This window comes from Taurulus bubalis (genome assembly GCF_910589615.1).
Source record: "Taurulus bubalis genome assembly, chromosome: 3".
Classification (NCBI taxonomy): Eukaryota; Metazoa; Chordata; class Actinopteri; order Perciformes; family Cottidae; genus Taurulus; species Taurulus bubalis.
Genome location: NC_136591.1, coordinates 39824748 through 39840743, shown reverse-complemented (window position 1 = coordinate 39840743; position 15996 = coordinate 39824748). Strand labels below are relative to the sequence as shown.

The following is a 15996-nucleotide window of genomic DNA, read 5'->3' as shown; positions in this document are numbered from 1 at the left end:
TTGTGCGTGTTCGCTAGAGTAACGTAACGTTGGCTGATGTAACGTAACATTAGCTAACGTAAGTTAACGTTAGCCAACGCTAGCTCGCTCGTTACACAAATCATAGTTTAGAAGCTGTTTGCCTGCTACTGGGCATCCACATCCCACATGGTTACAGAGCCACAGCAATCGCTATGCTCTCTTGTGTTTTCCAAGCATATTGATTGTTCGTGGCAGAATGTACAACTGTTTATATTTCGCACGTGTTCGCTAGCGGTGCTGTTGGCTAACGTATCGTGAGCTAACGGTACCGTTAGCGAACATGCGCTAGCGGTACCTTTTAGCTAACGTACCGTGGAGCTTTTATAGGGAACATGTGCTTGCCATGCATAGGTATTGTTAATTGCGTAATGGACAACTGTCGATATATTTCGCACGTGTTCGCTAACGCTAATGTTGGATAACGTTACGTTAGCTAACGCTTGCTCGCTAGTAACCACATGGCTTCTGTTCAGTAGGTAACTGTACTTTCGCAGCGTGGGGACAACTTAATTTCTTTCCAATACCACACATTATACACCAAAATGAAGATTGGAGCATGTGGTTTTTAGTTAATAATTAAAATAACGACATGTTACCTTGTATTTAAGCCAGTAACCCTATCTTTATCCATTGGGGTGGTGGGGGTAGAAACTTGGAATATGAAAAGTACACTGAGGATATGTCCCATAAAGTATTATATGCCAATATTAAATTAACTGGATACTTTTAAGCCACAAATTTAATTGCCAATGAATATTGGGTCACAAAATACAACATTTGCCTGATTTAAGGCAACTCCAGGTATAAACTTTGCCCACTTCTGTTATCTAGATACAAATACAGAGACAGGATTTTGTTTGATTGAACAGATGCAGATCATTATGTCTCAGTACACCTCTATTAGTACTAGATAATGAGGAACAAAATTCATATTTCATTCTTTCAGCTGTCAGTATTTTGCAGTATAGTACAATACCTTCAGCATGTCTAAAGCCTTATTAATACATGTGTCTGTAGTGACAATTATGGATAGTGCCAACTGTCACAAAAGTTATTTCTCTTTCCTTTTAGGTTTACAAGTCTACTGCTGTGTCCCGCAACAGTCCCGACATTGTAACCATATTGCTGAATTCGGTAAGTCCCAATATGACAACTGTGAACATTTTCATGTATTTTTAAATGGGAGCGATAAACCCAAAATATAATTGCAGCACTTAAGAGAATACCTTGAATTTACCATAAATGTATACTTATGAATGTAGTCTGTAATTTCAAACATTTAAATTGTAATGTAGTGGACATTACATTTTAATGGCAGGTTCATTTTACATTTCTATTTTTGCAATATTTATTTATTATCATATTTGTAGAATTTTAAACACAAATAACTTGCAGTCAAAACAAATATCAAGAAGTTGCCCACCCAATGTAATGTGTATAGATTTCACCAAACAATAAACAAATATATTAAATGTTAAGTCATTTACTATCGTTGTATATATCCTTAAAACAATATTTAAAATACTAAAGTTAAAAGATGATCGTTGCATGACTGAATTGTAGATATCATAGAGATCATGCAATACAGGAAATCACTGTTTCTTTTTGTTTCAAACTGTAGAAACCTTTTTGCCTTTTCCATCTTTTGAATTATTGAACAGTATGTGAAGATGTTCAGGATTGTTTGATCAGACTAATAACAATAACTCTAGTCAAATGTACTCTATGAACTAAAAAAGGGCACGTATGTCTACTGGATTTAAAATATTTCTTTCCTGCTGAAGAAGTAACTGACAACAAACATAAACGGGTCCCTTTTTTCTTCTTTGCTAGTCTTCCGATGAATGTGGAAATGTAAAGACTGTGGTACTTCTGTTTCACGAAGATCGGAGCTTCTTAAACATTATAAGCTAGAACACCGACATTATGGCCGCCGCCATTCCTATCCGTGCATCCATTTGAACTGTCCATGCACCTGCAAGACCTGGAATGCACTTTTGAGCCACTTGTCAAGATGTCATCAGCAATCCTCACAAACGGAACTGACCACCTTTAAATGTCTCTTATGCAATTACTGTGAACTTTCTAATTTAAAAGACTATTTTCAACATATAGCACAGCATCTAAAAAACAGTGAAACAGTTGTTTGTGTTTTTCAAGGGTGTTCATACAAAACAAATATTTATGGTTCGTTTCGAACTCACAGAAGCAGAAATCATAAGGATTGTTCAGTAAATGACTTAAAGCCAGGCATACTTGAAAAACAGGAGTCAAGTTTAAGTCTTTCTGTTGAAGGTAATAATTCCGACAGTATTCAGATTGATAGTGTTGGTACTGAGCCTTCAGATGATTTAAGTACAAATGATTTAGGTGACTCTAGTTTTAATGTTCAGGATTTAAACGACTTATCATATAATGTTGAGCTCAAAGTTGCTTCTCTCTTACTGAAGCTAGAACATAATTATCTTGTGTCTAGAGTGGCTGTTGATGAACTTTTGCAAGAGTTTGACTATTTAATAAGGACCGCTTCTGTCCCTCTTGTCCATCAAACCATAGCTCAGCACTTAGAAAATGATAACTTTCAAGTAGATAAAACGGTTCTGCAAGAACTAGCATTAACCCTTTGTAAGTCAAATCCTTTTGCAGCCTGTTTTAGTGGTCACGGCCCACTTTCCACTGCTTGGAAGCGGGAAAAATACTACAAAAAACATTTTAATGTTGTAGAACCAATAGAATGTCTACTTGATTTCAAAAGCAGAAAATCCTTTCAGTACATTTCCATACTTAAGTCTTTACAGCAGATCCTAAGTTGTCAAACTGTTCTGGATAAAGCAATCAATTTGAAATCTCCCCATCAAGTTCAATCTGATGAAATTCAGTACAAATCCTTTTATGATAGTATTATTTACAAATATAGTTTGCAATTGTCAAAGGAGTGTGCCATTTCGCTTATTTTGTATGTAGATGATTTTGAAATCTGTAATCCACTGGGCACCTCCAGAAAAAAACACAAAATCTTTGGGGTGTATTGGGTATTGGGGAACTTACCTAATAGTTTTCACTCATCACTGTCTAATATATATTTAGCTGCACTTATTCATAGTGAGGATGTTAAGTGCTATGGTTATGACAGTGTATTGAAGCCCTTATTAGATGATCTTACTATATTAGAACAACAAGGACTATTTATTGCCAAATTGGGGAAAACTTTGAAAGGCTTTGTCCATTGTGTCGTAGCTGACAATCTTGGGGCCCACAGTATTGCCGGTTTCTTGGAAAAATTTTCAGGTAAATATGTTTGCAGATTTTGTACAGCAGAAAATGTAGACATTCAAACAAAAGAAGTCAATTCAGGAGCATTTTGTGTGAGAACTGAGGACATTCATGTTTCTCATCTGAAAGCTATTGAAGAAAAATCCTTGGTTAATTATTTCGGTGTAAAAAGGAAGTGTGTGCTGTCAGAACATCTGTCATATTTTAATGTGACGCAGAGTTTTCCCCCTGATATAGCTCATGATCTCTTTGAAGGCATTATCTCCGTAGAGCTTGCGCTATGTCTTACTGTGTTAATTTCCCAAAAATATTTTACATTGGGTGATTTAAATGAAGCCATAACAACGTTTCCATTTAAGTGGACTGATAAGACAAATCGTCCTCATCGTGTGCCAATCACCTATGCCACAAAAAGAACAATTGGAGGAAACGCACACGAGAATTGGAGCCTACTGAGATTTCTTCCTGTCTTGGTCGGAACCAGAGTTCCTTCAAACGAACCAGCATGGCAGGTCCTTTGTGAATTGAAGGACATTGTGGAACTTGCTGTTGCACCTTTTCACACTGAGGAATCTATTTCTTATCTTGACTTCAAGATTTCTGAACACAGGACAGTATTCAAAGAAGTTTTCCCCCATGAAAAAATTCGGCCGAAACATCATTACTTGGAGCATTATCTACAATTGATGCGCCAGTTTGGCCCCCTTGTTGCACTATGGACTATGAGATTTGAATCAAAACATAGCTTCTTCAAAAGGGTAATCCGTCATACAAACTGTTACAAAAATGTACTGTACTCATTAGCGCAAAGGCACCAATTTCAGACTGCATATAATCTGTACACGTGTAGATTTGCAAAGCAATCTTTGGAGGTTACTGATGTTTCAACACTTCCCCTTGATGTTATCAATGAAGATATTGCACTTGCAGTGAAACTGAAACACCCACATATGGACAATGTGAACCTGGCAAAAAACGTATCCTACAGTGGCTTCAACTATAGGATTGGAATGGTGGTAGCCCATGGGTCGCTGGCTGGACTTCCAGAGTTTTGGGAAATTGTCCACATGATTGTTCTACAAGAGGAACTCATTTTCATTCTCAAAAAAATGGATGCCTGGTACCTGGAACATTATCGAGCTTATGGCTTGGTCATATCTAGTCCTAAAGAACTACGGCTTGTTGGGGTGGATGAACTGACAGATCCCTATCCTTTGGCTTACTACATAGTTGGTGGACAGCGCCTCATCTCGCTGAAGAGATACATTCATGCATAAGGTTGTATATTAATGAATTTGTGAAGATGAACTAGATGTTATGGCCAATGTTATGACACTAATATTACTGTTTTTATTCTTTTTTTTAATAGATCCTTTTGGATGGGCTGACATGGCAGGGAAAAGGCCAGCCAAGTTGCTAGTTATCCTGAATTCTGATGACACCAGGAAGCTAATTCTGCCTGATGGCATTCCAGAGACAATGGAGCAGCTTTTGAATGAAGTCAGGAAACAGTGTGAGTTAAATGGAACTTTTAGACTGCAGTACAAAGACAGAGACTTTGGAGATGCACTCGTGAATTTGACATCAACTGCAGAACTTGAGGATTTGGCAACTGTCAAGGTCATCCCAATAATTGATGATTGCAGCGAAGGATTTGATATCACTGCCTCTAATGAGTCAGTGTGTACCCAATCAGATGACACAGAGCTCCTGTCCTCACCCTCCAGCACTGTCTCTACAAGAACTCAGTTGTGGCCAAGAGTGTTTCCAATACCAACATTCTCTTACGAAACTGAATTACAGTTAGAAACAGGAAATGCAGTGCATAAGTCAAACATGACAAGATTGTCAATGAATTCTAAATTAAAGTCAGATATCCTGGAAAAAGTAGCTGAAGAGATGTTTAAGTACAAAGCCTACCCAACAGATGCTGACTTCAGTGACGTGGCCCAAGCACTAATCAAGAAGCACCCATGCCTCTCTGAGACTGGTTCATTCAACGGTTGCTATGGGTGGAAGCAGCGCCTGAAAACTAAAATGGGCAACTACCGTACTCAGCTGAAGGGCATCGGATGTTCTGAACTGCGTGTAAATTCATTCAAGTCCAAAGCCCCAAGAGATGCATTGCCAGCAAAGAATGTCAAGAAACCTAAGAGAGGAGAGGCCAACCACATTCCTGACATTCCTACTGGAGAGACCTCAGACAAATTGGAAAATGAGAGACTGTCACTTTTAAGTGAGGTGAAGAAGAGAAACAATCGTACAGTGATAAAGTCGAAAATGGACAAGACTTTTTCAGTGCGAAGACAAGAAATTGTGGAAAAGGAATTGGGAGTGGAAGAGTTGAAAGAGAGATGGCCTGCATTGTTCTCAGTGGATGAGGTATGTGACTTTTTCAGTGGTGGCTTGTAAAGTAAACAATATTTTCTTCTATTATAAGAAACCTACTAAAAAACTCACCACATCTGCAATGCATCACGTAATGTTTTATACCATTTGCATGTGCTTTTTTTTTTTAAAGATCAATGCTGAATTTACAAGAATTACAACTGTGCCACTTCAACCGCGCTTCCTCGCTGCCTTGGACAAGCACTACGGCAGACTGATGGAGATCTTCAAAAAAAAAGGGAGGAGTTATCGGAGAGAAAACCCAGAACATACTGAAAGTTCTTGATCACGTATGTACTTGCTTTGTTTCTGTTCACCGATGCACTACCTTAATCGTTTTAGTTTCAAAGATCTTTTAAATGGTTTGCTCAGAGTATGTGTACATTAGGGTCTTGCAAAAAGTGCAATATTGCTATTGACCATCCGACCGCATGTCAAGTGAGTGTGGCACATTTCATTTTTATTTAATTTATTTTTTTCATTATCGAGAGTTGGAAAAAAAATTAGCGCAACAAAAAAGCCAACAATGTACCTAATACTAGTACCTAAAATAGTTTATTTACATAGCACTTAAATCTGGATCTTCTGAGCAATATCAAAATATCAACAAAAAAAAACAATCTGCATTTTCACTATTGAGTCGATAATCAGGGGAAATTCCTTAATCGCCCTAAATCACTATTACTGTAACTCCAAGTGCCCATTTTATGCATTGTATAGTGTTGCGTCTACCGTGAATTGTTCAAATTGGACAGCATCATTTTGCATTTTTATAATTTTGTGTGTTTGTGCTTTCACCTAGAGCTTTGAGGTGAATCTAAAAAGAGTGTGTCTGCTTAAGTGCCTGATTGTGTACCTTGGGGAAGATGGGGACAACCTTATCAAGGACTATCTGGTAAGTAGTTTTGCTTTAAACATTAAATTAGGGCTGGGCGGTATACCGGTTTTAATTTCCCGTATGATATGAATTTTTCATAGCTGTAACAACTGCTGTCGCTCTTAACAGGCAGCAAAATATATTGTTCACCGCCGAGGACACAGCGGTCGGAGCTGTGGTACATCAGAAACTGGTTTCATCAGAATAACTTTTTTAATAAGTGTTTTGTCTTTTATCAGGTTGTTCAGAAGGATGACGCTTGGTCCCAGCTTCAGAAGTGCAAAATGGCAGTGTTTGTCTTCAGGGAGGAGGAGGAGGATTGCCTCCAGCCGCCACACGACATTGGAGTTGTGATCGATGGTGTGGAGGTCCTTAATGGTCTGCAATCAGTAGCGCATGCATGTGCCATGTTGCTTGGGCTCATTTATGCTCTGAACCTGAGCTATCCAGGTGAACTCAAACACACTTTTGATGCTCTGCAAAAAATCTTCATGGAGATAGAAGCCAAAAAGATGACCCGGCGAGTGTGCACTCTGAGTCTTAAACTCTAAATATTGTTGTGCATGTTTAACCCTTTGTTATGCACAAAGGGTTTATCCTTTGTTAGCACTTCATAATAAGTGCACACTATTTAGCATTAGTATAGCAATGACAAACAATGAATTCATCATTTCTAAAGCATTATTCCAACATGAATACTCATTAGTAACTCGTTCATAAACACAGTTCTAAATGTTTCATTAAGCTTGGGTTTCATACTTTATGAATGATAGATTCCCCATTTGTAAATGAAGTATTCAGGACTTTTATATGATTAATAAGATACTTTGTAAAGTGTTAGTAAATGATACACAATACTTAATTTACAAATGGGGAATCCATCATTTATAAAGTATAAAACCCAAGCTTATTAATCAAGAATGAAACATTTATAACTGTGTTTAGGAATGAGTTACTAAGAGTATTCATGTTCATGTTGGAATAATGTTTTATAAATGATGAATTCAGTGTTTATTCATGCTTTACTAATGCTAAATAGTATTATAAAGTGCTACCCTTCTTTGTTATTGCATCTCTCATGTTAAAGGACGGATGTAAAAAACCCACTGTAATGGTGTTTAAATTGTCATGTTTAAATGGAGCCATATTGTAATTGTATTGTCCATGTTAAGATGTATGTAGATCTTTTGAAGTCTATATATTTTTGTTATAGTTATTTTTATATAAGACTATTTTTTTCAAATTAAAAAATAAAGTTGTTTTAATGAAAAACAAGCAAACATGGTTTATGGTCTTTATAATTACTTATTATACTTTGTGTGAATGTAATTTTTTAACTTTATATTTAATCAACATTTTAGCTTTCAACCAAATCAAATGTGTAACAAAGTTAGAGTGTTTTAAATACTTTTGTGTGAAGTAAAATCTTTGCTTTCATGTAATAGAAAATATGAGGTTTTTCCAAATTAAAAAATTAAGTTGTACCAAAGTAAAATAATTGTCTTTATACTAAATACAACTTTTAATTTGTATGAATGTAATTTTTTTGCTTTATATTTAATCAACATTTTAGGTTTCAACCAAATCAAATATATCATTTGAGAGAAACTAATAAATGTATGTGTAACAAAATTAGAGTGTTTTAAATACTTTTGTGTAAAGTAAAATCTTTGCTTTCATGTAATAGAAAATATGAGGTTTTTCCAAAATAAAAAATTAAGTTGTACCAAAGTAAAATAATTGTCTTTATACTAAATACAACTTTTAATTTGTATGAATGTAATTTTTTTACTTCATATTTAATCAAAATGTCCAGTTTCAACCAAATCAAAAATATAATTTGAGAAAAACTAATAAATTTACTTGTAACAAATTAGAGTAATTTTTTTAGGTTAGTCCAAAGTATCATTTTTTTCAGTGTATGAAGAATAGGGCCCAGAGCAGTTCTTAAATAACACATGAGAGGTTTAAGAGAAGTTGTCAAAATAATGATACTAAATGTGTTGTGTTTTATTATATAACAATACATTCATTAAGTGTATGTTGGAAAGATTGTTACTGGACGCTGTTGTAAAGTCATCAATCAGGACATTATTGCAAGAAGAAGCAGAGTCAGAAAATACAACATGTTAACTTTAATAATTGCAATTTCAAGTCTTCTCTCCTCAAGACAGCATGCATTTAACAGAAAACTGTTTTCCTCCAACATTGTCATAGAAGACAAATCATGAATAAAAACATTTGTTCTTATAAAGTAATTTTGGGGCATTGATTACACAGATGATCATTTATCATGAACGTGCACCAATTCCTGATCATGTGACTTTCATCCAGTTGAAACGATCACTTTAACACATAATTGTTCCTTCATGAGGTCCATTATCTGAACACATATAATCCAACAATTACTTAATGTGTATATATATTAATATATATATATATATATATATATATATATATATATATATATATATATATATATATATATATATATATATATATATGTCTGTTGTATGTGTCCACACAAGAGCTAAACATCCCACCTGTCCTCAGCATGAGTTCTCAGTTCGACCACAAGGGGGCACAACAGACTTTCAGACAGACTTTGAATACTACTGTTTATTTACTAAGTCCCTGTTATGACTGGTGAACCAAAGGGGAAAAAACACAGGACTCAAACGCACGACCCAGACAGCAGCATTAGGTGGAAGATATATACTAATATACTGTATATTGATAATGTATACATGAAAAACTTGAAAGTTCATGACCTGGAGATTGCCCCACCTCTCAGGGACAACCCTTCATATTCAGTCACATGTGACGTTAAAGACCGTTCCATAAAAATAGGAAATTACACTTCCAAGTCAAATCCACACGCAAAGAAAAAAAAAGAACGCAGAATTGTAAAGAGAAGTTGATTTGTCCATATTGTTATAAATAAATGCTTTCTAAGACATTATGATTTGTTTTTGCCCTCATTGTAATTTTATTAAAAGTGTTACTTACTGTGTTAACAAAGCGAATACCTACAACTGTATTCAGGATGACAATAACTCTTCATGTGCGAACTGTATTTGTTTTATGTTTTGTCCTAACTTTTCCCGGTGGTCCTGAATGCAACACCCAAATGGGAAGTGCACTCTCAGTGAAGGAGGATCTCCACGGGGCGTCTGTCTGAGGATCCGGATCACGTTTCTGAAGTGTTCACGTCCACTCCGATGAGAAGGAAACATCCGTTCCGTGTGTTCCGGTGATGAATCCTCGCGTTTATCTGGTCGCCACTCTGCTGATTTGTTTTACTGATTACGCTCACATACTTTTACTGAAGGAACTTTTTACTGCAGCTTGAGCATTTTTTACAGTGTGGCATTAGTACTTTTACTGAAGTAAAGTATCTAAATACTTCTTCCAGATATGTAAAGGGTTAAAGTCTGAAAATGGGCCCAATGTATTTAAAAACCTTCCATCAAAACACGTCCTTTATTTAGAAGCAGAGTTACGTAACAGGTCAGACTTGAACCCTCAATCACTCAGAAATCTCTGAAGTGAAGCGTGATGTGAGTTTGTGTCACACTTTGGTTTTAAATATGCAGTGTTGGAATCTAGTTTACGCCTACCAGAGGGGAGGAGTTGGAACAGCTTGTGTCCAGGGTGTGAGAGGTCTGCAGTGATCTTTCCAGCCCGCTTCCTGTCTCAGGAGGTGTACAAGTCCAGGATGGAGGGCAGGCTGCAACCAATAGTTCTCTCTGCAGACTTGACTATCCGCTGTAGTCTGTCTCTGTCCTGTCTGGTGGCCGATCCAAACCACACAGTGATGGAAGAGCAGAGGACAGACTGGATGATGGAGTAAAACAGGATCAGCAGGTTGAACTTCCTGAGCTGGCACAGGAAGTACAGCCTCTGCTGGGCCTTTTTCTGGATGGTGTTGATGTTGGCGGTCCACTTCAAGTCCCGGGAGATTGTGGATCCCAGAACCTGAAGGACTCCACTGCAGACACAGGGCTGTTGTGCATGAAAACACTGAGTCTGTTAAAAAGGCTGAAGTTATACAAATATTATGTGTGTTGTACTACCTCATGTCCTTAAGATGCACTTTTTGGTTTTTAATTGAGTGCAAAAGGGAATGTTTATTAAAAAAAAATGTGTGTTGGCATACTGTGATATTGTGTACTTTCTCAGGTTCAAACTGCACCACATCATTAAATTAATTTGAGAAGTTGAAAATGTTCCTTACATTGGATCTCAGCTTGTCATGAAGGGGTCAAGGTGGGTCCTGCAGCCAGACCAGTAGAACCACTGCCCCAGACCAGTTGAACCACTGCCCCAGACCAGTGGAACCACTGCCCCAGACCAGTTCAACCACTGCCCCAGACCAGTTCAACCTTTGCCCCAGACCAGTAGAACCACTGCCCCAGACCAGTAGAACCACTGCCCCAGACCAGTAGAACCACTGCCCCAGACCAGTAGAACCACTGCCCCAGACCAGTTGAACCACTGCCCCAGACCAGTTGAACCACTGCCCCAGACCAGTTCAACCTTTGCCCCAGACCAGTAGAACCACTGCCCCAGACCAGTTGAACCACTGCCCCAGACCAGTTGAACCACTGCCCCAGACCAGTAGAACCACTGCCCCAGACCAGTAGAACCACTGCCCCAGACCAGTAGAACCACTGCCCCAGACCAGTTGAACCACTGCCCCAGACCAGTGGAACCACTGCCCCAGACCAGTAGAACCACTGCCCCAGACCACATGCATGTCTTTATTTGCTCACAATTACTTGTTGGACCAGTTATGTCTTTCTCAACTGTGACAAAAAAGCTTTAAAGAAAGTTAATATAATAACAACGTGCGTTTGATCTTTGTCTTTGTTATTTTCTTCTGTTTTAAGTTTGATCTTTATAATTGTATATTTATCATAATTTAGTAATGTGGGTTTCTTAACCCTAAATTAAATGGACTTCTGTCATAGTAACAGAGACATTTGCTTCCATATATTTTTACATTCATATAAATGCATGTACAATATTTGTACACTTGAATAAACAATAATCTGATACAAAGACAGTTAACATGATGCTGGGAGGAGTTAAATGTCTACAGTGTTACAGTTACAACCCTTTGAGGACGACCATGATGCTGATGAGGCCCGGGGTGAAAATGAGTTTGACACCCCTGATGTAAACCTTCAGTTTGTTCACATCCCATCAGTAAAGTCTGTTAAATTAGTTTCACCTGAATCTCACTTATGTAAAATAATAGTGAATGACTTCCTTATTGATTATGATCATGATACTTTATTTTATAATACAACATAGTACATCATTTGTATGTTGATTCAGACAACAACAACATTTAGTCTCACACATATAAAGATAGAATACTTTACAGGAAGTGGTGAGAATAAAATATCTAGGATAAAGAAGCTCTGGTGCTTTCTCTCTTTAAGACCCATGCAGAGGAAGAGACACAACAACAAATACATCAACAACAATATTCATCAAACATTTAGAGATCAGAGAAGTTTACATTTTCCTGCAGAGAAATATGAGTTCAGGTCAACAAAGATGACCATGAGCAGTGAGAGCCTCCACGACTAAACAGACACAGGAAGGAGCTCAAACATCTACACAACAATAATGAGAACACGTCAAAGCACCGCCCACAATGTTTGATTGACAGGTGAAGAGAAATCAGCTCTCGAACAATAACATCAGTTTAAGAATTAAAACACATAATTGAACCTGCTGTCCCTTAAATCACTTCTGTCTGTTTGAGTTGACAGAACTCAGCAGTGGCTCCATCATTATAATAAATCCTAACTCCAGCATAGAGAGGCTGAGTGAATGAGGTCTGGACTCTGTGGAGGAGAGTCATGGTTTCAGAGACGCTGTAGAAGGACAGAACACCTGCTGTGTGATCCAGGTACACTCCTACTCTGGAGGACGGAGGACCAGAGACGGGAGCGCTGATGTTGTTGTACCGGAATGCAAAACTGTTGTTGTCACAATCTAACGCCCAAGATTTGTCATTGGATCCAAACCCACATTCATTACTGCTCCCTGTTCTGCTGATATTCTTGTATGAGACTGCTACATAAACTCTTCCTCCTCTCCTCTCCACCTCCCAGTAACAACGTCCAGTCAGACTCTCTCTACTCAGGACCTGAGGATAATAACCAGTGAACCTGTCTGTGTGACTAGAATAAGACTGATGTTCATTCATTAATGTTGCTTTTCTGTTCCCCTCAGATAATAACAGCCGTGTGTGTGCTGTGTTTGGATCCAGAGTGATGTCACGTGAATACCTTAAGAATCCAGCTCTGGTCTTGGGCTCTGCTTGTGACAGTAAAACGTCCACTTCAGTCACTGCCAGTGAGACGTTTGTCCACTCGTCCCTCAGGACGTCCTGTAGTTTATCTCTGACTTCTGACACAGCCGCCGTCACGTCCTCAAAGTATCTCAGAGGACGGATGTCGATGCCGGTGGAGTCTGTAGACTCACTGAGTGGTGCCAGTGAGGGGTAGTTGTGTAGGAACTGGTTGTGATCCTCTGTGTGTGAGAGCAGCTTCAGCTCAGCGTCCTTCCTCTTCAGCTCAGCGATCTCCTGCTCCAGCTTCTCCTGAAGCTCTTTGACTCGACTCACTTCCCTTTTCTGCTGGGATCTGACCTGCTGCTTCACATCGGAGCTTCTGTTCTCCAGGAGACGGATCAGCTGGGTGAAGATCTTCTCGCTGTCCTTCACCGCTTCATCAGCTGAGAGATTGACGGCCTCCACCTCCTGATGGAGCAGCTTCACGTCCTTCTCTCTGTCCTGGATTCTCTGCTGGATGTTTAGTCGACTCCCCTCCAGCTCTCTCTGCCTCTCGGTCCTTTCTGCTGCAGCTGAGACTGTGTCGTGGCCTTTATGGTCATCCATTAAGCAGAGATAACAGATGCACTGCTGATCAGTACGACAGAAGATCTTCATCACCTCATTGTGACGAGAGCAGATGTTCTCCTGGAGCTTCTTGGACGGCTCCACCAGCTTGTGCTTCTCATAGGCAGGTGATTGAATATGAGGCTGGAGGTGTTTCTCACAGTAAGAGATCACACATTGCAGACAGGACTTGAAGGCCTTCCGTCTCCTCCCAGTGCAGACATCACAGCCCACATCTTCAGGTCCAGCATAGCAGTGATCAGCAGCAGCAGCTTGGAGTCCAGTCTTCTTCAGCTCCTCCACTACATCTGCCAGCATGGTGTTTTTCAGCAGGACAGGCCTCGGTGTGAAGCTCTGCCTACACTGAGGGCAGCTGTGGAGTTTCTTACCGTCCTCTTCGTCCCAGTGGCTTTTAATACAGTTCATGCAGTAGCTGTGTCCACAGGGAATAGCCACCGGATCCTTCAGTAGATCCAGACAGATGGAACAAGAGAAGCTTTCCCGATCCAGCTGAACTCCTTGCTGCGCCATTTCAGCTCTCAGTAGCAACGACTGTCTGAGTTTCACTTCCTGAGAAACGACTCTGCTTTGACTTGATCTGAACAACACGTGATGTTCAGTGAACGGGGCGCGTCAGCTCTATTGCTTCACACCATGTTGGTTACACCCATCTGTAAAGCTGTAGATCTGAAGGGGAGGGAAGAGGACAGAGTCCAGCGGCTGTGTTAGAGAGCAGGAGGAAGAGGGAGGGCTTATCAAGCTGTGGTTCATTCCAGGAAGAGGAGCGGCGCTGTGAATGTGAACTTTGTTTTACTCTTTAAAAAAAATACTTCTGCGAGTGATAAACCAGTATTTCAAGCTTCAATTTGTATGTGTGCAGTTTTATTCCTATTTGAAGAACCCAGCAGAATTAAAGCTTTCACAGCAGTGTGTGTGTGTGTGTGTGTGTGTGTGTGTGTGTGTGTGTGTGTGTGTGTGTGTGTGTGTGTGTGTGTGTGTTTCTTCTTCGGTCTACTACCGGTCACATACGTCACAGTATCAGGTGTACTTTATGTTGTACTGTCTTCATCTCCACTAACTATCAGGTACTGGACTAAGTACATACTCGAGGTATTTTTTACTTGCTCACTTTGCTACTTCATACTTCTACTCAGTACATTTCAGATACTCTATTGTACTTTTTTACTCCACTACATATATTTTACAACTTTAGTTAATCATAATTCTTAAAGACTAAGAATGTACATAAATATATAGTATAAGATAATTAAATACAATACATTGTTTAAGAATAAACAGGTGGCTAAATTATTACAAATAATAATAATCGTAATTATCATATTTTTTTAATATTAATGATGATAATATTGCTATCTTAATTTATCAAATACTTGTCATAGTTTTGATGCATATTTAAAAAATATTTATTTTTAGTAGTTTAAGTGTTAGTAACAGCCTGTTTATCAAAACTATTAACAAATTAGTGACTCCTGTCAGTTTAGATTCGTCTAAACTTCTGCTTTTTATTCCAACATGAAGCACATAACTCGAGCTGAACACACTCACATACACACACACAGTCAATGTTTACACTGATATTAAAACATAAATAATAATAATAGAATACAGACAATAAAATAGACAATAAGAAAGAACCACGAATGCAAAAAAGGAAGCAAGAAAATCTGCTTTCCCGCTGTAGTTAGTCACTTCTGTCGGTTTGATCAGCTGGTTTAGTACATAAATAAATAAATAAATATATATATATGTGTGTGTGTATATGTACTAAACCAGCTGATCTTTGCTTTCATTCTGCAGCGTGTGGTGTACTCTCCACGGATCCGTGTTCAACCTGATTCTGCTGCTGCTGCTGGCCTGCCACGCCAAAGCCGTCTTCTCAGACCCCGGTCAGTAACTAAGAGTGTGTGTGTGTGTGTGTGTGTGTGTGTGTGTGTGTGTGTGTGTGTGTGTGTGTGTGTGTGTGTGTGTGTGTGTGTTCTCTATCTGCAGCGTGTGTGTTAGATAAATACATTTTATTGTTTTCTACATTTTTTTTTTTTTTCTTTTTTTTTCTGTCAAGTTATAGTGCGTTCGGGTCGGCGTAGGAAATAGGAAAAAAATGAATAAAAATGCCACTTTACTTAGTATTTAGAGTGTGTGTGTGTTCCAGGTATGGTGCCTCTCCCTGAGACGGCCATGGACTTCTCAGATCTTCGCTCCCAGTCGAGTCGGATGAACGAGCGCGTGAGTCTCTGTTTAAATCTTCTTTGCTCACGTCGCCTGCAGCGAGTCGCCAAACAACTGGAAGATACGATGAAGCGACACGCAGCGCGAGGCTTTTCCTTCTGTGGCCTTGATGTTCACTGTAGTATATAAAAGGTCCTGCGTCCCTATGGAAACAACACAAGCGTGACTAGAAGTAGAGAGAAGTCAAACATGCTTTAATGCAGAATAACACCGTTGTGATGACTTCAATCATAAAAAAGAAGAAGAAAAAACACTGAAATTAAATTTCCTT

The 15996-nt window shown here is 38.8% G+C and overlaps 2 protein-coding genes across 2 annotated transcripts in view; one reads left to right on the top strand and one right to left on the bottom strand.

Annotated features, from left to right (window-relative positions):
• Positions 1-11840: 11840 nt before the first annotated feature.
• On the bottom strand, positions 11841-14027 carry LOC306734060 (tripartite motif-containing protein 16-like). Its single transcript, XM_079215390.1, has one exon. It carries the CDS (start codon positions 14007-14009, stop codon positions 12315-12317), a length of 1695 nt encoding a protein of 564 aa, XP_079071516.1. The 5' UTR covers positions 14010-14027; the 3' UTR covers positions 11841-12314.
• A 105-nt stretch (positions 14028-14132) lies between these two features.
• The window catches only part of LOC306734490 (palmitoyltransferase ZDHHC3-like), a gene marked incomplete at both ends in the record, with an annotated part of 9233 nt that continues 7369 nt past the window's right edge, over positions 14133-15996 (top strand). The window contains 3 exons of the mRNA XM_079215847.1: positions 14133-14200; positions 15297-15385; positions 15649-15722. Of these exons, the coding sequence (XP_079071973.1) occupies positions 14133-14200; positions 15297-15385; positions 15649-15722 (231 nt within the window). The remainder of the gene's footprint in view (positions 14201-15296; positions 15386-15648; positions 15723-15996) is intronic.

Excerpts from the sequence above, each read along its gene's own strand:
- LOC306734060 (XM_079215390.1), bottom strand. The coding sequence starts at position 14,009 with ATGGCGCAGCAAGGAGTTCAGCTGGATCGGGAAAGCTTCTCTTGTTCC.